Below are 20,580 nucleotides of genomic sequence, written 5' to 3'. Positions count from 1 at the left end.
TCCCAGGTGTCTTTTATACAGGTAACGAGCTGAGATTAGGAGCACACTCTTAAAGGGAGTGCTCCTAATCTCAGTTTGTTACCTGTATAAAAGACACCTGTCCACAGAAGCAATCAATCAATCAGATTCCAAACTCTCCACCATGACCAAGACCAAAGAGCTCTCCAAGGATGTCAGGGACAAGATTGTAGACCTACACAAGGCTGGAATGGGCTACAAGACCATCGCCAAGCAGCTTGGTGAGAAGGTGACAACAGTTGGTGCGATTATTCGCAAATGGAAGAAACACAAAAGAACTGTCAATCTTCCTCGGCCTGGGGCTCCATGCAAGATCTCACCTCGTGGAGTTGCAATGATCATGAGAACGGTGAGGAATCAGCCCAGAACTACACGGGAGGATCTTGTCAATGATCTCAAGGCAGCTGGGACCATAGTCACCAAGAAAACAATTGGTAACACACTACGCCGTGAAGGACTGAAATCCTGCAGCGCCCGCAAGGTCCCACTGCTCAAGAAAGCACATATATATGCCCGTCTGAAGTTTGCCAATGAACATCTGAATGATTCAGAGGACAACTGGGTGAAAGTGTTGTGGTCAGATGAGACCAAAATGGAGCTCTTTGGCATCAACTCAACTCGCCGTGTTTGGAGGAGGAGGAATAATGTCTATGACCCCAAGAATACCATCCCCACCGTCAAACATGGAAGTGGAAACATTATGCTTTGGGGGTGTTTTTCTGCTAAGGGGACAGGACAACTTCAACACATCAAAGGGACAATGGACGGGGCCAAGTACCGTCAAATCTTGGGTGAGAACCTCCTTCCTTCAGCCAGGGCATTGAAAATGGGTCATGGATGGGTATTCTAGCATGACAAGGACCCAAAACACATGGCCAAGGCAACAAAGGAGTGGCTCAAGAAGAAGCACATTAAGGTCCTGGAGTGGCCTAGCCAGTCTCCAGACCTTAATCCCATAGAAAATCTGTAGAGGGAGCTGAAGGTTCGAGTTGCCAAACGTCAGCCTCGAAACCTTAATGACTTGGAGAAGATCTGCAAAGAGGAGTGGGACAAAATCCCTCCTGAGATGTGTGCAAACCTGGTGGCCAACTACAAGAAACGTCTGACCTCTGTGATTGCCAACAAGGGTTTTGCCACCAAGTACTAAGTCATGTTTTGCAGAAGGGTTAAATACTTATTTCCCTCATTAAAATGCAAATCATTTTATAACATTTTTGACATGCGTTTTTCTGGATTTTTTGTTGTTATTCTGTCTCTCACTGTTCAAATAAACCTACCATTAAAATGATAGACTGATCATTTCTTTGTCAGTGGGCAAACGTACAAAATCAGCAGGGGATCAAATACATTTTTTCCCTCACTGTATGTTCTCCAAACCTGCTATGAAAAAGTCACTTCCAGTCGTAGCTGTATCACCATTTTGCATGGTGGGCCTGGCCTATACATCACAGTGGGCATAAATTTAATCGTGCACACAGTGTCGAGAACAAGCCAAGCGCTCGCTCAAGTCCAGGTCGTGGAATCTATTCAACACACCTCTAAATCATAGAGTACAGGTTGGCTTAAGCCTAACTACAGTAATGAATGTTATTTTTTCATCAGGGAGCCACACAGCAAATTCTGAGTGTTAAATCCACACAGAGTGTTACATTTAACACTAGTCCAGTATCTGTATGGGTCCACGCTTTTCAGTGTTAAATTAACACTCTGCTTAGTGTAAAGCCTTATTTGCATATTTACCAGAGTGTCTTTCGAATGAATTGCATAGTTACCGCACATGACTGTATTCGTTAGGGCTAGCATCCCGGAGTCGCCTCTTCACTGTTGATGTTGAGACTGGTGTTTTGCGGGCACTATTTAATGAAGCTGCCAGTTGAGGAATTGTGAGGCGTCTGTTTCTCAAACTATACACTCTAATGTACTTTTCCTCTTGCTCAGTTGTGCACCGGGGCCTCCCACTCCTCTTTATTCTGGTTATAGCCAGTTTGCTCTGTTCTGTGAAGGGAGTAGTACACAGCGTTGTACAAGATCTTCAGTTTCTTGGCAGTTTCTCACATGGAATAGCCTTCATTTTTCAAAAGAAGAATATACTGATGAGTTTCAGAAGAAATGTCTTTGTTTCTAGCCATTTTGAGCCTGTAATCGAACCCACAAATGCTGATTCTCCAGATACTCAACTAGTCTAAAGAAGGCCAGTTGTATTGCTTCTTTAATCGTAACAACAGTTTTCAGCTGTGCTAACATAATTGCCTGGGTTTTCTAATGAACAAGTAGCCTTTTAAAATGATAAACTTGGATTAGCTAGCACAACGTGCTTCAGTGTTGTGATGCAAAAATCCTAGCAAAATGCTTGGTGCATAGAATTAAGAAAGTATTGTCAGATATTATTCATCCTAATTAGACAGGTTTTTTACATGGACGATACATTGGAGATAATATAAGACAAGTACTGGAAACAATAGAATACTATGAATTATCGGGGACACCAGGCCTGGTTTTCATAGCTGATTTTGAAAAGGCTTTTGATAAAGTATGACTGGAGTTTATATATAAATGCCTAGAATATTTCAATATTGGGGAATCTCTTATAAAATGGGTTAAATTATGTATAGTAACCCTAGGTGTAAAATAGTAAATAATGGCTACATCTCAAAGTTTTAAACTATCTAGAGGAGTAAAACAAGGTTGTCTACTATCGGCATATCTATTTATTATTGCCAAGAAACGTTAGCTGTTAAAATTAGATTAAACAATAATATTAAGGGATTAGAAATCCGTGGCTTAAAAACTAAGGTGTCATTGTACGCTAATGATTCATGTTTTCTTTAAAAACCACAATTAGAATCTCTCCACGGCCTCATAGAGGATCTAGATACTTTTGCTATCCTCTCTGGATTAAAACCAAATTATGATAAGAAAACCAAATTACATATTGGATCACAAAAAAATTCTAATTTTACATTACCATGTAGTTTAGCAATTAAATGGTATGACGGAGATGTGGACATACTCTGTATACAAATCCCAAAAGAAAGAAATGATCTCACTCCAATACATTTTTATAGAAAGTTAGCAAAAATAGATAAGATCTCGCTACCATGGAAAGGAAAATACCTGTCTATTTGTGGAAAAATCACCCTGATTAACTCTTTTGTCATATCACAGTTGATCTATTCACTTTTGGTTTTGCCTACACCTAGTGACCTGCTTTTTAACCTCTTTGGGCTAGGGGGCAGTATTTTCACGTCTGGATGACAAGCGTGCCCAAAGTAAACTGCCTGTTACTCAGGTCCAGAAGCTAGGATATCCATATAATTGGTAGATTTGGATAGAAAACACTCTAAAGTTTCTAAAACTGTTAAAATAATGTCTGTGAGTATAACAGAACTGATATGGCAGGCAAGAACCCGAGGACAAACCATCCAGAAGAAAAGAAAATTCAGCCCACCACTGATTCCAATGGCTGTGATTTTAAAATGAAGGGAAAACCTCCCAGATTGCAGTTCCTAGGGCTTCAACTAGATGGCAACAGTCTTTAGAAAGAGTTTCAGGCTTGTTTTTGGAAAAATTTGCTAGAATTTGTAGTTTTTCTAAGTGGCTCCCATTTTGGCTGTAGTATTTTCACGCACGTGGATGAGAGCACGTACTTTGTTGTTTATCTCCGGTAAAGACAATAACGATTCTCCGTCTTAAATTTGATCATTTATTTACGTATTAGGGTACCTGAGGTTTGATTATAAACGTTGTTTGACTTTAAGGAGAAGTTTATTGGTAACGTTTGGGATTAATTTTGTATGCATTTTGAAGGAGGGAAACAGGTGGATTATTGAATGAAGCGCACCAGCTAAACTGTGTTTTTGGGGATATAAAGAAGGACTTTATCGAACAAAAGGACCATTTGTGATGTAGCTGGGACCTTTTGGAGTGCCAACAGAAGATCTTCAAAGGTAAGGCATTTATTTTATCGCTATTTCTGACTTCGTGGCACACATGCCTGGTTGGAAAATGTTTTTAATGCTTTTGTGTGCTGGCGCTGTCCTCAGATAATCGCATGGTGTGCTTTCGCCGTAAAGCCTTTTTGAAATCTGACACAGCTGCTGGATTAACGAGAAGTTAAGCTTTTTCTGATGTATGACACTTGTATTTTCATGAATGTTAAATATGACTATTTCCGTAATTTGAATTTCGCTCTCTGCAATTTCACCAGAAGTTGTCGAAATGGGACGTTAGCGTCCCACTGATCTGCAAGAAGTTTTAAATTATATGAACAAAAAATATATTTTATTTGGAATGGCAAGCCAGACATAATTAAAAGGGCCTATTTATATAACGAATATGAATTCGGAGAAATGATTAAATATTAAAGCATTAAACCTCTCACTAAAGGCATCGGTCATACAAAAGTTATACTTAAACCCAATCTGGTTCTCTAGTAAATTGGTAAGAATGTCTAATCCTATGTTGATGAAGGGCCTTTTCCCCTTTATTCAGATTACACCTGCTCACTTTCGGTTGTTTGAAAAGGAAATCATCTCCAAAATATTGTTATTTTTTAAACAAGCCTGTAACGGCTGTCGGGAGAGAGAGTAGACCAAGGCGCAGCGGAGTTAGTGCTCATCATTGAATTTAATAACAGAAAGAACACTATACAAAACAAGAAAACCGACAGCCAAACAGTCCTGTCAGGTGCAAACACTAAACAGAAACAATTACCCACAAAACCCAAAGGAAAAACATGCTCCTTATGTGTGACTCCCAATCAGCAACAACACTCTACAGCTGTGCCTGATTGGAAGCCACACGGCCAAAATCAATGAATCAAACCAACATAGAAAAATGCACATAGAACGCCCACCCAATGTAACACCCTGGCCTAACCAAAATAAAGAACAAAAACCCCTCTCTATGGCCAGGGCGTTACAAAGCCTTAGAAAGTTGGTTGCAATTTCAGTTTAATCCACCTGAAAAGACAGAACAAATAATACAACAAATATTGTGGTTAAACTCAAATATACTAATTCATTAAAAAAAACATATTTTTCAAAGAAATAAAAAAAGGTATAATTTTTGTGAATGATATCATAAATAGGACTGGTGGAGTTATGTCACACATAAAGCTAACACAGACATATGGAAATGTCTGCTCTACCCAAAATACAACCAATTAATTGCAGCATTACCACAAAATGGAAGAGGCAAGTAGAAGGGGAAAAAAGTAAGGCCCTGTATTAAAGAACATAAGTGGTTAAAGAAAAGTGTGATAAATAAAAACATATACCAATTTCATTTAAGGACCAAAAAACTGCCGGCTGTGCCATATAAATTGCAAAATAGTTGGGAAGAGATTTTCGATGTACCCATTCCATGGCATATGGTTTATGAATTGATACGCAAAACAACACCGGATTCAAAACTTCGAATTTTTCAATTTAAATGACTATACAAAATTCTTGCAACCAATAGAATGTTATATATATATATATATGGGGGATACAATCTTCCCAGCTCTGCAGAGTCTGCTGTGAGGAGGCAGAGTCATTAGATCATTTATTTTGGTATTGTCCATATGTAGCTCGTTTTTGGTCACAGGTCCAGGAATGGCTGAAGAATTGCAACATTTGGCAAGAACTAACGCTGCAGATAGCAATACTGGGTGATTTGAAAAGCCATAGTCAATCAATCAATAATATAACAATTATTTTAGCAAAAAATTTTATTTTTAATTTACAATCTGTAGAAGCTATGAGAATAGAAAGGTTCAATACTTTTGTGAAGCATCACTGCACAGTTGAAAAATATATGGCAAATAGAAATCCAAAATGGATGATGTTGAGAGATAGATGGGAGGGGTTGAATGGAGTTGAAGGGTGGGACTAATAACAAGATAACCAATGTAAAACATACGGGGTCTGTAAAATGTATATAGGTTCAGAACCTTTGAAATAGCACAGTTACAAATACAAATCAAACTGGATGGACATCAGAAATAGAGGAAGGACTAAAAACAAACAAAATATAACTACCGTAAATTCCGGACTATAAGCCGCAACTTTTTTCCCAAGCTTTGAACCTCGCGGCTTAAACAATGACGCGGCTAATATATGGATTTTTCCCGCTTTCAATTTTTTTTCTCCAAAAAAACACATTCTGTGACGTGCTCAGTTTTTTGGCGGCATGAAGCTTTCATTAGACCAATGAAATTGCCGAACGGGTTAAGGTCAAACAACTTTTTTGTTTACTGTTTAGATTAAATCGAGCGCTCTCAAACTTCCCATCATTCTGATTACGGTAGTCATTTTGTCACCCTCATCATGGCAAAGACACGGAGAAATGTATATGATGCAGCTTTCAAGTTGAAGGCGATTGATCTGGCTGTTGGAAAAGGAAATAGAGCTGCTGCACGGGAGCTTGGTCTTAATGAGTCGATGATAAGACGTTGGAAACAGCAGCGTTAAAGCCTGTGTAAAGTTAATTTGTTTCAATGTACCGGTAGGCACCTGCGGCTTATAGACATGTGCAGCTTATTTATGTTCAAAATAATATATTTGTTTAAATTCAGTGGGTGCGGCTTATATTCAGGTGCGCTTAATAGTCCGGAAATTACGGTATATGGATATATATATTTACCCCAAAAATATATGGGGGATTGGAAATGATGCAGACAATTACATTGATGGAAGCAACATTCTTTACGCAATATTAAGCTCATCCACCCCTTAAAACCCCCCCACAAAAAACACAACGTGCCATTGGAACACAGGAGTGATGGTTGCTGATAATGGGCCTCTTTAGTTATTCCATTAAAAATCAGCCGTTTCCAGCTACAATAGTTATTTACAACATTAACAATGTCTATACTGTATTTCTGATCAATTTGATGTCATTTTAATATATATATAATTATGTCCCCCCCCCCACCTCTAAAACCAAAGTTTTAGCATTGGTATTGCTATCATTTTATTATACGGATTTAAATTGAAAATAAGTGATACAAAATTGTATCACATTACATTTTTTGTCATCTTTGAATATGTTTTAGTTTGGTCAAAAGTTTGGTCAAAAGTGTTGTCTGACTGATTTGTAATAGACTGTCATAGCCCCAATTTTTTAAAAAAGCATCACTTTTTTTTACCTGGTGGGGTCGTGAAAAATGTTTGATATCAAAAAGTGGTTGCTGGCCAAAAATGTTTGAGAACCCCTGGTCTAAAGACTAATCCATGTTAATGATGGTGAGTGAACAAGCCACTACAAACTGGACTGACCACTAGTGTAGCGACAGATGGTAGAAGCAGAGGTGGGGCTTCAACCAGTGGTGGAAAAAGTACCCGATTGTCATACTTGAGTAAAAGTAAAGCTACCTTAATAGAAAATCTCTCAAGTAAAAGTAAAAGTCAACCAGTAAACTGCTACTTGAGTAAAAGTCTAAAAGTATTTGTTTAAAATGTACTTAAGTATCAAAAGTAAATGTAATTGCTAAAATATACTTCAGTCAAAAATGTAAAGTAAAAGTATAAACCATTTCAAATTCCTTATATTAAGCAAACCAAACAGCACCATAGTTCTTGTTTTTTACATTTCTGATAGCCAGGGGCACAATCCAACATTCAGACATAATTTACAAACGAAGCATGTGTGTTTCGTGAGTCCGCGAGATCAGAGGCAGTAGGGATGACCAGGGATGTTCTGTTGATAAGTGTGTGATTGGACAGATGTAACAAAACCATGATGTGATAGGCTAATCATTAGGTAAGATGATTGTATTGGATTTGTAAGCAGAAAACTGCTTCATCTTGTCCTCAGATAGAATGGGTGGAAATATATCCAGTACATTCAGATCTACAGGCCAGCACCAACACACATGATGATACACCGATATCTTGATGATGAGTTTAAACGATCATGTCCAAGATGGCGTAGCAGTCGGACGTGTGTTTGTCTTGTCCAGTGTAAATAGTCTGTTTCCTCGTTTTTGTTTGTATATATTTTAATGTCACTTTCCATCTGCGAACTAAATATACTTTCCTGCAACCCGCCTCACCCAATGTGGTACGGATCTGCTATTTTTATACTTTATAACTGGAACCTCCATCAGAAGCTAGCCAAGTAACTAGCTACTAGCTAGTATTCATTGTTAGCCACTGCTAGCAGTCTTCACCTTTAACTCGGACACCAGCCAGCTTTAGCTCAGTCAATACCTGCCAGTCTGCACAGCGCGATATCAACCCAGAGCATATCGGACTGCTTTTCTCTACCACATCACCGGATTCCTGCCGCAAGCTCTGAACCATTACACTGGATCATCACAGCTAGCTAGTTGCAATCCGAGTGGCTACTGTTGGCTAACACCTCTGTCCCGAAGCAAGCACCAGTTAGCCTTCAGCTAGCCTCGAGCTAGGCCCATCTCCCGGCTAGGCGACGAAGGCATACCAGCTAATTCTTGGGCTACAATACCTCTTTTGCCAATTTGGCCTGGACCCTTTATTGTCGATACGGAGCCCCGCCGATCCATCACGACTGGTCTGCTGATGTTATCGTCCGATGTGGTTGCAACAGGCGTTTCCGTCGCGTTGTCGCCAAAGACCCATCTGCTAGCCCTGGCCTGCTAGCTGTCTGAATCACCATGTCTTCCGCTTGCCTAGCGTAGTAGCGACTACTGAACGGCTCCCTGACTCACCTATTGCTGCTCATTGGACCCTATGATCACTCAGCTACACAGCTGATGCCTGTTGGACTGTTCACTTAAACGGTACCTCACTTTGTTTATCTGTTGGCCCCAGCCCGGAACTCAGGTCCCTAACTGTGTACCTAACTGACCCTCTCTGCCCATTCATCGCCATTTACCCGTTGTTGTCTTAACTCTCCCGATCAACACCTGTGATTACTTTATGCCTCTCTCTAATGTCAATATGCCTTGTCTACTGCTGTTTCGGTTAGTTCTTATTGTTTTATTTCAGTCCCACTCAACATGCCTTAGATAGCTCTTTTGTCCCACACATGCGGAGACCTCACCTGGCTTAACTGGCGCCTCCAGAGACACAACCTCTCTCATCATCACTCAATGCCTAGGTTTACCTCCACTATACTCACATCCTACCATACCCTTGTCTGTTCATTATGCCCTGAATCTATTCTACCACGCCCAGAAATAGCAACACATCTTCAAAAAAGCGACTAGCAACAAATCTAGCGACTTTTTCTGGTGTTATTGGAGACTCTGACGTGAAAGCACGTATCGTTCTTACTCTTCTCAACAAGCAGCGGGTGCGGCCGTGGGCCCCACCCCCATCCCAAAGCACTCACAGGCGGCCCAGTCCTCGCGCAGCAGTCCCTCCCAGCTGCAGTCAGAGCAGATGTTCACCCCTCCACATCCAGACTGCAAATGAATCGAGCATGCGGGAAGCCGCCGCTGGCTGATCCCGCCCTGGCTTACATAAACAAATTTAAATAACCTGAATTAGGGACAGACTAGTTACAATAATTTTCTCACATTGCCATTGACAGTTTTTTCTATTGTCTCTTTTTGGTCCATTTAGATTGTTAATGTAGATTGTATACAAAAAAATGTAAAAAATGTTATGGTTAAAAATGTTCATGTTTTACTGTGACATGTTGTAGGCTCCTAAGTGGACCATAAGGTTAAAAACCAAAACAAATTAACTAAAAAAAAATATATATATATATATATTATTATTATTTTTTTAAATGACGACCTCGCCTGGTTCACCAACTACTTCTCAGATAGAGTTCAGTGTGTCAAATCGGAGGTCCTGTTTTCCAAACATTTTAAATTAGTAAATTGATTTTTGCGTTCTGAAGTTGCTACCCAAGCGGGCTGGTCGTTAGTTAATTTCTCATGTTTGTCTTTAATTATAATAATTACATTCATTCAACATTGCTGTGCTAAACGAATCATAGAAGCACCTTTGGCAGCAATCTGTATCGGCAGAATTTGTCTGTATCGGCAGAATGTCTCAAACTCTTAAGTTAGCTGGGGAGTGGTGGTGAACAGCAATCTTTCCACAGATTTTCAATGCGATTCAAGTCTGAACTTTGGCTGGGCCATTCCATTTCCCAATGATGTAGAACACTGTGCTCTTGGAAACTTTCAACACTCTAGAATTGTGATGAGGCATATATCTGGGGAAGGGTATAAAACAATTTCTATCTCAGAGATCTACAGCCAGTTCCTTGGACTTCCTGGTATAGTGGCAGTGTGTGTGTGAAATGCACAGCTGTGGCAGTACAGCTCTGTGGTTTCTGTCTGTAAAAACCCTGTTAGAAGCCTATAGGGAAAAACAAATCACAGGAATAAAAAGAAACTAAGACTTTATTTGTCAAAAAAAGAGGAAGTCGGGAATATTTTTACATGGCAACATCATATTTTACAGGAGAGGGCCTGTCCACCAATAGCCCAATAAATATTCAGATGACAAAGGAATACAGCAGGATTACTACTGGGATAATTTAACAGCAGCCTGGAGGAATGACATAACAAGCATGCACATATATACAATACACACACACACATACAATATCACTCCTCTTTCACCCCAACATACAATGCACATACATACAATACACATACATAGTACTTGGGAGTATGGATAGACGGTGCACTGTCCATCTCTCAGCACATATCAAAGCTGCAGGCTAAAGTTAAATCTAGACTTGGTTTCCTCTATTGTAATCGCTCCTCTTTCACCCCAGCTGCCAAACTAACCCTGATTCAGATTACGGAGACATCATTTATAGATCGACAGGTAAGGGTGCTCTCGAGCGGCTAGACATTCTTTCCCATTCGGCCATCAGATTTGCCACCAATGCTCCTTATAGGACACATCACTGCAATCTATACTCCTCTGTAAACTGGTCATCTCTGTATACCCGTCGCAAGACCCACTGGTTGATGCTAATTTATAAAACCCTCTTAGACCTCACTCCCTCCTATCTGAGATACCTGCTGCAGCCCTCATCCTCCACATACAATACCCGTTCTGCCAGTCACATTCTGTTAAAAGTCCCCAAAGCACACACATCCCTGGGTCGCTCCTCTTTTCAGTTCGCTGCAGCGAGCGACTGGAACGAGCTGCACCAAACAATCAAACTGGACAGTTTTGTCTCAATCTCTTCCTTCAAAGACTCAATCATAGACACTCTTACTGACAGTTGTGGCTGCTTTGTGTGATGTATTGTTGTCTCTACCTTCTTGACCTTTGTGCTGTTGTCTGTGCCCAATAATGTTTGTACCATGTTTTGTGCTGCTACCATGTTGTGTTGCTACCATGTTGTTGTTATGTTGCTACCATGTTGTGTTGTCATGTGTTGCTGCTTTGCTATGTTGTTGTCTTAGGTCTCTCTTTATGTAGTGTTGTGTTTATATTTATTATTACATTTTATTATTTATACTGTATTTATTTTTATTTTTTTAATTCCAGGCCCCGTCCCCGCAGGAGGCCTTTTGCCTTTTTGTAGGCCGTCATTGTAAATAAGAATTTGTTCTTAACTGACTTGCCTAGTTAAATTTAAAAAAAAATACAATACACATACATACACTCTCACACCCTCCCTCCCTGTCCTGTCCATCACTTGCTCTTGTAGGTGAGGTGTTTCCGGTGCCAGTGTATCCAGGCGGGGGCGACGACTAGCCCAGTCAGGTAACCAATCACTCCACCCAGACTGCAGGACACAGGCCACACCTACAGGGAACAACGTTGTGATATAAATATATTGTGTAGAACAAACACGGCTTGCTGATATACAAAGTAAGGAATCGTGTCAGCTCTACTCATGGCCTTTCTCTGTGTGTGATCTGACCTGCCAGGGTCGGTCCCAGTCCAAAGGGATAGGGAAGGCTCCCAGCCAGGCTCCCACAACACTGCAGCCGACCACCATCTGTAGAGAGGTGTCCCACACCGACATGGCCCTAAAACAAATCACACAAGTATACATATACACATTTTACACACACAAAGCATCGACATTGTGAAGCTTGTGACGTAGTGGTAGACTGTCTCCCAGTGGACATACAGTACAGACATACTGTCTCTGTCAGAGAAAGAGAGAGAGAGAGAAGATAAAGAAGTAGTTGGAGAGAGAGTTTGACTAGAATGTGAGAGAGAATAAGAGAATACGGAAATGCGACACTGAAAGAGAGAGACCAAGAGAGTCAGAGGTAGACGTAGATAGGAGGTAGTACCCATGTCGGCTGAAGACTCTTATCCAGGCTTGGACGTTGGGCCCGAGGACACACACACACCTCAGAGTGGTTAGACTGGTCAACAACACCGCCAGAGAGAACGTCTCCAGCGCAGACCTAACACGCAAACACAGTGAAAGACTCAGACTCCCAAAGACTTTCAACACAAAGACTAACAACACAATCTGACACACTCAATATTGACAGGTGGAAACACACTGTCTTGGCAGAACTCACTCCAGTAGCGGTGCTCCATACAGGACCACTACAGTGTGGAAGAACAGACAGGAGAGGAGCAAGTAGAGACAGGAATGCACCAACCTAGACATCTGGGGGGGAGAGAGAAAGAGATGATCACCTCATACCATTCAGTTCTCGTATAAAACTGATCATATCTTCATAGTGAGTATGCCTTGTAGGTGAGTGTTTCTGTTTCTTTAGGTGACTGTGTGTGTACCTTGTAGGTGATAGTGTGTTTCTTGGTAGGGGGGCTGACCCCCAGCAGCCAGAACAGGGAGATGTTGACCACAGCGACAACCCCGGCAACAGAGTACTGCCACAGCAGGTGTGTTCCATACACAGAGAAACCCGGCACTAGCACCGCCGGCACCACTGTCGCCATAAACACCCCCGATGCCATGATGGCGTGGCTGGACGCCATATGTCTGATCTCCTCGTCCCACATGGTGCTGGAGAGAGGTCTGGTCAGGACTACCTGTACTGAAATTGGAAATATGGTATCATGTTGCAGTTATTGAGAGGAAAAGCCGTAGCAGGGTTTGAACCAGCAACCCCAGTTACAGGGCGAGTGCACTACCACCTGACTGTGCTACAAAGGCATGGTTAGCAGATACAGACACTCAGGTAGTCTAGCGCTTAAGCACTTTGGGCCAGTAACCGAAAGGTTTCTCGTTTAAATCATCGAGACAACTAGGTGAAAAATATGTTGATGTGCCCTTGAGCAAGGCACTTAACCCTAATTGCTTCTGTAAGTCGCTCTGAATAAGAGCGTCTGCTAAATGACTAAAATATACAAATATCCCAGACCAGGCTGGATGCATTGTTAATCATCATCATCATAATAGTCTGAACCACTAAAACCCCTAGCAATAACCCATCAGTTAATGTTAGCACAAAACTAACTACTGCAGCTCCTGTCGGGTGGACAGACTGAATGGCCTACCTTGAGAACTCCTTCCTCGTACTGAGATATGAAGTTGAGTCAAGTTGACGTTTTTTGCTGTCTAGCTAGCTACTGCCTTTGTAGCCTAGCTAGCTGTATCCTTCGACATAATACAGTAGTTTACTATTCTAAATGAGACAAATTAACTATAGGCCTACGTGGCTGTTTTTCAATATTTCACACCGATATTGTCGTGGTCATTCATCAGACTCCCTTCCGTAAACATGAAGCAGCGCAAGGTCAGACGCTTACATTGACTGACATATTTGACAACCAATAACGGGTTACCACTCCTGCGAGACCAACCAATCAGGTTCTGAGGTCCCAGACGTTGAAAACGGAAACAGGATGTTTATAACTGACTAGCTACACATTTAGGTCCAGTTTATTAGTGGTGTTAGCAAAAAGTGTTGTACAAAACGAAGAAACTATGGTTTGCGACAATTGTAAGTAAGTTCTGGATAATTAGAAGTTATAAGAAGATAACTAACGTTAACTGGCTAGCTGTCTAATTTTGTTTATCTCAGCTAACTGTTGTGTTGTAGAAGGCTTGTTTTGTTGTTTAGTCTAACGTTACCTAGTTAACATGCCCTATTGTGTATCACAGACCCGAACGAGAAGTGTTTGTGTGAGTCCTGTAGCTAACAATGAATTCCTATCTCTCATCTCTCCCCATCTCCTTTCAACATCTACTCCCATTTCTGAACTTTTCTTCCTCTCTTTCATCACCCTCGGTCTCTATCGCTTCCCGGTCTCTATCGCTTCCCTTTCTATCTCAGGTGAGAAGAAGCTGGGCAGGGTGATAACTCCAGACACCTGGAAGGACGGAGCAAGGAACACTACAGGTAGATATAGGACTCGTATTATAGATACAGAATTGTGTATTACACATAGTATCAAACTATTCAAAACTATGTATTCACAACAGTATACTGTATTATGTTTTTAGAGAGCGGTGGGCGGAAGCTTAATGAGAACAAGGCTCTGACATCTAAGAAGGCTAGGTAAGACAGTTGTTGTTGATGTTGTATATGGTCAGATTATGGTTATGTTACAATAATATGATTCTGTCAACAGGTTTGATCCTTATGGGAAGCCAGGAAAATCAGGCAAGTCGGGCTTTGGCATCTGCCGAATCTGCAAGAGCTCTGTTCACCAATCAGGATCTCACTACTGCCAGGGCTGTGCCTACAAGAAAGGTACTATATCTGCCTACGCACTAGTGATGCGTGGGTTGACTCATAACCTGCAGGCCCCAGGGTTATATGAGCGGGTTTGGGGTCATAAAATATTGTATGGATGAAGGGTGGGCGGGATGTATAAAGAGAAAACAATGCATTAAAAATCCAGAAATGTATACTTCTTGTACAATTCATATCTATAGGCTACATTTAGGTTTTTATTCTAATTATATTTATCAGGCGTTAGGCCCTAAATTAGGCTTATGCATTAACTGTACGCTTGCCAAATACACACCAACTGCCAAATGCTTTTGGGAACTTGGGCAGAAAAGGTTCATGTTGATCCATTGAGGCAAAAAGGACAATGTCGGAGTTTAATTGAATAAGAGAAAAGCTACAAAATGGAGAGTTGAAAATAAAGAGAAGGGAGGGCCAGAACAGTAGCCTAATGTTTGGGAAACATGTTGATTGTGAGGCGCTATACAAATTCGACAGGGACTTCAAATATGGCACATCAATATAACTGTACTGTTCAGATGGGTTAAATGGAATAGTAGTTCTAACTGAAATCTGGACACTGACTGTAGGTCTATAACCTCTCACATAGCCTAATATAATATTAACTCCTGCAGAATTATTATATATTTCTTACAGCATCTTGGGAGAATGAATGCGCGATTAGGGACCGTCTGTAAAGGTGCTATCTTTATCAGCATCGTAAAAGCTGATACAATATGCATCCAACCTGAACGGAAATCTTATCAGAAACATGTTGGGTTGTTTTCACAGCTTTTAATTCTATTAAAACCAGTCAAACTGATGTCATTTGTCAATTTTACACACAAAATCATTCCCGTTTTTGCATTTTCTCCCTGTTCCCTAAATGCCTTTGGTGCAGGAGAGAAGCAGAGATGAAAGAGAATGTTACCAGTGTCAACTAGATGCATTAAAAATCAAACTAGATTGACGCATTCATTCTATCGATGAATGACATTTTCTGGTGAGCAAGGGTTTATTTAGTCTTCTAGGGAAACAAGTAATTACAGATCAAATCAAATGTATTTATATATCCCTTCTTACATCAGCTGATATCTCAAAGTGCTGTACAGAAACCCAGCCTAAAACCCCAAACAGCAAGCAATGCAGGTGTAGAAGCACGGTGGCTAGGAAAAACTCCCTAGAAAGGCCAAAACCTAGGAAGAAACCAAGAGAGGAACCAGGCTATGAGGGGTGGCCAGTCCTCTTCTGGCTGTGCCGGGTGGAGATTATAACAGAACATGGCCAAGATGTTCATAAATGACCAGCATGGTCAAATAATAATAATCACAGTAGTTGTCGAGGGTGCAACAAGTCAGCAACTCAAGCGTAAATATCAGTTGGCTTTTCATAGCCGATCATTGAGAGTATCTCTACTGCTCCTGCTGTCTCTAGAGAGTTGAAAACAGCAGGTCTGGGACAGGTAGCACGTCCGGTGAACAGGTCAGGGTTCCATAGCCGCAGGAGCAGCAGCAGCACAGCCAGGTGGACTGGGGACAGCAAGGAGTCATCATGTCAGGTAGTCCTGAAGCATGGTCCTAGGGCTCAGGTCCTTCGAGAGAGAGAAACAGAGAATTAGAGAGAGCATACTTAAATTCACACAGGACACCGGATAAGACAGGAGAAATACTCCAGATATAACAGACTGACCCTAGCCCCCCGACACACAAACTACTGCAGCATAAATACTGGAGGCTGAGACAGGAGGGGTCAGGAGACACTGTGGCCCCATCCGATGATACCACCGGACAGGGCCAAACAGGAAGGATATAACCCCACCCACTTTGCCAAAGCACAGCCCCCACACCACTGTTGGGGGGCTAGGGTGATGGGGGGGGGGGGCTAGGGTGGTTGGGGGGCTAGGGTGGTGAGGGATATCAGAGGGATATCTTCAACCACCAACTTACCATCCTGAGACAAGGCCCACAAAGATCTCCGCCACGCCACAACCCAAGGGGGGGCGCCAACCCAGACAGGAAGACCACGTCAGTGACTCAACCCACTCAAGTGACGCACCCCTCCTAGGGATGGAAGAACACCAATAAGCCAGTGACTCAGCCCCTGTAATAGGGTTAGAGGCAGAGAATCCCAGTGGAGAGAGGGGAACCAGCCAGGCAGAGACAGCAAGGGCGGTTCGTTGCTCCAGAGCCTTTCCGTTCACCTTCACACTCCTGGGCCAGACTACACTCAATCATAGGACCCACTGAAGAGATGAGTCTTCAGTAAAGACTTAAAGGCTGAGACCGAGTCTGCATCTCTCACATGGGTAGGCAGACCATTCCATAAAAATTGAGCTCTATAGGAGAAAGCCCTGCCTCCAGCTGTTTGCTTAGAAATTCTAGGGACAATTAGGAGGCCTGCGTCTTGTGACCATAGCGTACATGTAGGTATGTACGGCAGGACCAAATCGGAAAGATGGGTAGGAGCAAGCCCATGTAATGCTTTGTAGGTTAGCAGTAAAACCTTGAAATCAGCCCTTGCCTTAACAGGAAGCCAGTGTAGGGAGGCTAGCACTGGAGTAATATGATCAAATTTTTTGGTTCTAGTCAGGATTCTAGCAGCCGTATTTAGCACTAACTAAAGTTTATTTAGTGCTTTATCCGGGTAGCCGGAAAGTAGAGCATTGCAGTAGTCCAACCTAGAAGTAACAAAAGCATGGATTAATTTGTATGCATCATTTGTGGACAGAAAGTTTCTGATTTATGCAATGTTACGTAGATGGAAAAAAGCTGCCCTTGAAACAGTCTTGATATGTTCTTCAAAAGAGAGATCAGGGTCCAGAGTAACGCCGAGGTCCTTCACAGTTTTATTTGAGACGACTGTACAACCATCAAGATTAATTGTCAGATTTAACAGAAGATCTCTTTGTTTCTTGGGACCTAGAACAAGCATCTCTGTTTTTTCCGAGTTTAAAAGTAGAAAGTTTGCAGCCATCCACTTCCTTATGTCTGAAACACAGGCTTCCAGCGAGGGCAATTTTGGGGCTTCACCATGTTTCATTGAAATGTACAGCTGTGTGTCATTCGCATAGCAGCGAAATTTAACATTACGTTTTCGAATGACATGAGATGAGATGCTGCATGTATCTAAACAAGTTGACTAACAAATAGCCTACCAAAATGTAGGAAATTATAAGCAGAATCGTGCCTAATTTAAATTGGGCTTAAAAAAACAACACCTGCACTCCCTGTCAAAAAATAGTTAGCGCATCTCTGACTGTACAGCGCATTTTCTATATTTGCGGGTTAGGGTCGGGGGCGGACGGGGGCGATTTTACCTTTATCACATATAGTCGAGCGGTGTGGATGAACAAACAGCTGACCTGCGCATCACTACTACACACCCCATCTTTTCTGCCATTTTGGTTGCTCTTGTAGGTGAAAATTCATGACAATGTTTGATTTTCCAGTATCTAGACTGTTTTCCCAGAAGTATTGAGACAGAAAACATAGGGTTAATTAATAGACATGTGTAAGCAGAATAAAGGCTGAGCTCAGGTGAATGGACAGAGCTGGATAAACAAAGAGTTAACCATTGGACATATAAAAACAGAACAGAAGCATAATCCATGGGAGTGTACAGACTGGGTCATTACATTTACATTTTAGTCATTTAGTAGACGCTCTATCCAGACGCTCTATTTTTTTCTCCGTACTGGTCCCCCATGGGAATCGAACCCACAAACCCCATGCTCTACCAACTGAGCCACATGGGATTACGGGTCAACATGGAGTTAATCACTAGATATGTAAAAACAGAACGGAAGCAGAAAATGTGTACCTTAATTGATATAGGCACCAAAAGCCATGTATTTGTAATAAGAACATATGTTTGTACTAATCAAGTATTATTAGAAAAGCAATTATATTAGGAAAGTATATATGCAATAAATGTATTTTTTTGTATTAACACTATGGCGCCGCCACCAATATAATATAATCTAAACTGAGCAGATGTGGGCTTTAACAAGCAATTATTGGGACAGGAAGATAATGGTGGCTCAAGGCCAAGGGGAGTTAATCATCTACATAGAGGGGAATGACCATGTGTGTTATTTGAAGGTGGAAACCTATAAAGCTTGAATGTAACAAGAAAATTCACTTGTTCCATGGAATTGCTCGGCTTCTGTTACTTTGTAATAAAGTCTATTTGAATTTACAAGTTCCGGTATGTGAGAAATATTTGATTTCCACAACACTCTCTAAGAAGCAAATTGTCATTCAGTGAAGATGTAATAATGTTCACAATCTCCCTTCTCTCCCCCTTTTTCTCTCACTCTCTCTTAGGGATCTGTGCCATGTGTGGGAAGAAGGTTCTGGACACCAAGAACTACAAGCAGACCTCCGTCTGATAGGCTTCTGACAGGCCACCAGTATAACCAGAGAAAGAAGGGGAGGAGTGAGAAAGAAAAGGAGGGGAAGGAAGGTGGGCACGAGAAATGACCGCTTTATTGTGTAGCAGGCTTGTTTTAACCCCGTCTAAAACTCTCATAGCAGGGATTCAGTCAAAGGGTTCTTACTCTTTCCAGCTCTCTCTCTCGTGTGTGTGTGTGTGTGTGTGTGTGTGTGTGTGTGTGTGTGTGTGTGTGAGAGAGAGAGATGGAGCCGTGTTTCCCTCCCTATTGTACAGCTCCTATAACCCTCAGCTTTTAGCAGCAATAAGTGGCCAGTACTGTTCCACACACCAAATCCGAGACTACTTTTAGTTTTAATACCTGGACTGATGGTTTCTCTCCGGTTGTGTCAAACCTGCTCTGATACAGGTGTTTCCTTTTATCAATTCATTGGGAATTATATCAAGTGTCATGTTTTTGAGTGCATTAAAATATTAAATATGTAATGGCAATTAAATGATTATTCATCGACTTTGTTTTGTCTCAGACCAAAACATTCCAACAAATGTCTGTTTGGTGTACAGGGTCCTATTCAATAGGCTTGAACACAAGTCACGACCCTGTTCTCTGTGTCGCTCGGTCATCTGTACATGCTACAGTGATTGGTTTAGAACCTCTGACATCATCATGATGTGACACGGCATGCTGTAACTTCCTGTGTGACCCAGGGTCAGGTTAGATGCCGTGTTCACGTGCTAGTCAGAACTTGGAAACTCTGAAATGTTCGACTTGCTAACTGGTTGAACGTGGCACGTGTACAACTACAACCAGTTAGCAAGTCTGAAATGTCAGAGTTCTGACTAGCATGTGAACGTGGCAGGAGAACAGAGGTTGGCTGAGTCATTGCAGCTGCCCACTGACATTTAAAGGCACCGTCTCCCCTCAGGCTCTACCCCAGCAAACACACACCCAGCCCATTACACAGAAGCAAAGAGCCACTCCATTGTGGTGATCTAGTTTAATTGAGGGAACACGACATAATGATGATTCATGAAAACAAATGGCAACATAGACAGAGGAAAACATTGTTAGACAAATACCAGGAAATATAGATATAGAACACGTGTTGGCTTATAAACTGTAGAGATGCTTTTGCTGACCAGTGCTGAAATACACTTTTTTTAATTATTTTTTTTACAAATGTTAGTTACAAATATTTTCCTTTGTACCACATACAGATGAAACATTATGGAGTCTTAACAGGCTAATCTGCTGTTGGAAAAATAACTTTCGGTAAAAAGATGGGATGGGGCTGGATAAATCAAACCGCTCTAAAATGTATAGACCGAGCTATGTATGCAAGGGCTGACCATCCACGATATCACAATTATAGTTCTTCAGGATTGGTGGGTCCCCTGCGGGACGGTTGAGCTAACGTAGGCTATTGCGATTAGCATGAGGTTGTAAGTAACAAGAAAATATCCCAGGACATAGACATATCTGATATTGGCAGAAAGCTTCAGTTCTTGTTAATCTAACTGCACTGTCCAATTTACAGTAGCTCTTATAGTGAAAGAATACCATGTTATTGTTTGAGGAGAGTGCACAGTTTTGAACATGAAAAGTTATTAAT

General features: G+C 41.5%; 2 protein-coding genes across 4 annotated transcripts; one reads left to right on the top strand and one right to left on the bottom strand.

The window, feature by feature from the left end:
* Positions 1-11,544: 11,544 nt before the first annotated feature.
* Positions 11,545-13,637, bottom strand: LOC115201185 (phosphatidylinositol-glycan biosynthesis class F protein). Of its 2 annotated transcripts, none has more exons than XM_029764589.1 (6): positions 13,398-13,637; positions 12,672-12,934; positions 12,452-12,543; positions 12,215-12,331; positions 11,833-11,941; positions 11,545-11,714 (listed from the first exon to the last, which is right to left on the bottom strand). In XM_029764589.1, the coding sequence occupies exons 2-6, from the start codon at positions 12,897-12,899 to the stop codon at positions 11,601-11,603; spliced, it is 660 nt and encodes a 219-aa protein (XP_029620449.1). In that variant the 5' UTR covers positions 12,900-12,934; positions 13,398-13,637; the 3' UTR covers positions 11,545-11,600. The 2 variants fall into 2 exon arrangements, with proteins under 2 accessions (XP_029620449.1, XP_029620450.1); XM_029764590.1 differs by having other exon boundaries at positions 12,672-12,929.
* Positions 13,638-13,730: 93 nt separating this feature from the next.
* LOC115201184 (cysteine-rich PDZ-binding protein) lies at positions 13,731-19,464 on the top strand. Of its 2 annotated transcripts, XR_003879696.1 has the most exons (6): positions 13,731-13,843; positions 14,177-14,242; positions 14,347-14,401; positions 14,475-14,596; positions 18,901-19,153; positions 19,184-19,464. XR_003879696.1 is itself a non-coding variant. In XM_029764587.1 (5 exons), the coding sequence occupies exons 1-5, from the start codon at positions 13,828-13,830 to the stop codon at positions 18,963-18,965; spliced, it is 324 nt and encodes a 107-aa protein (XP_029620447.1). In that variant the 5' UTR covers positions 13,731-13,827; the 3' UTR covers positions 18,966-19,464. The 2 variants fall into 2 exon arrangements, 1 of the variants encoding a protein (XP_029620447.1); XM_029764587.1 differs by having other exon boundaries at positions 18,901-19,464.
* The last annotated feature ends 1,116 nt before the right edge of the window (positions 19,465-20,580 follow it).

This window comes from Salmo trutta, chromosome 10, assembly GCF_901001165.1.
Source record: "Salmo trutta chromosome 10, fSalTru1.1, whole genome shotgun sequence".
NCBI lineage: Eukaryota > Metazoa > Chordata > Actinopteri > Salmoniformes > Salmonidae > Salmo > Salmo trutta.
Note: the sequence above shows the minus strand (reverse complement) of the source record. Positions and strands in the feature narration are given on the sequence as shown.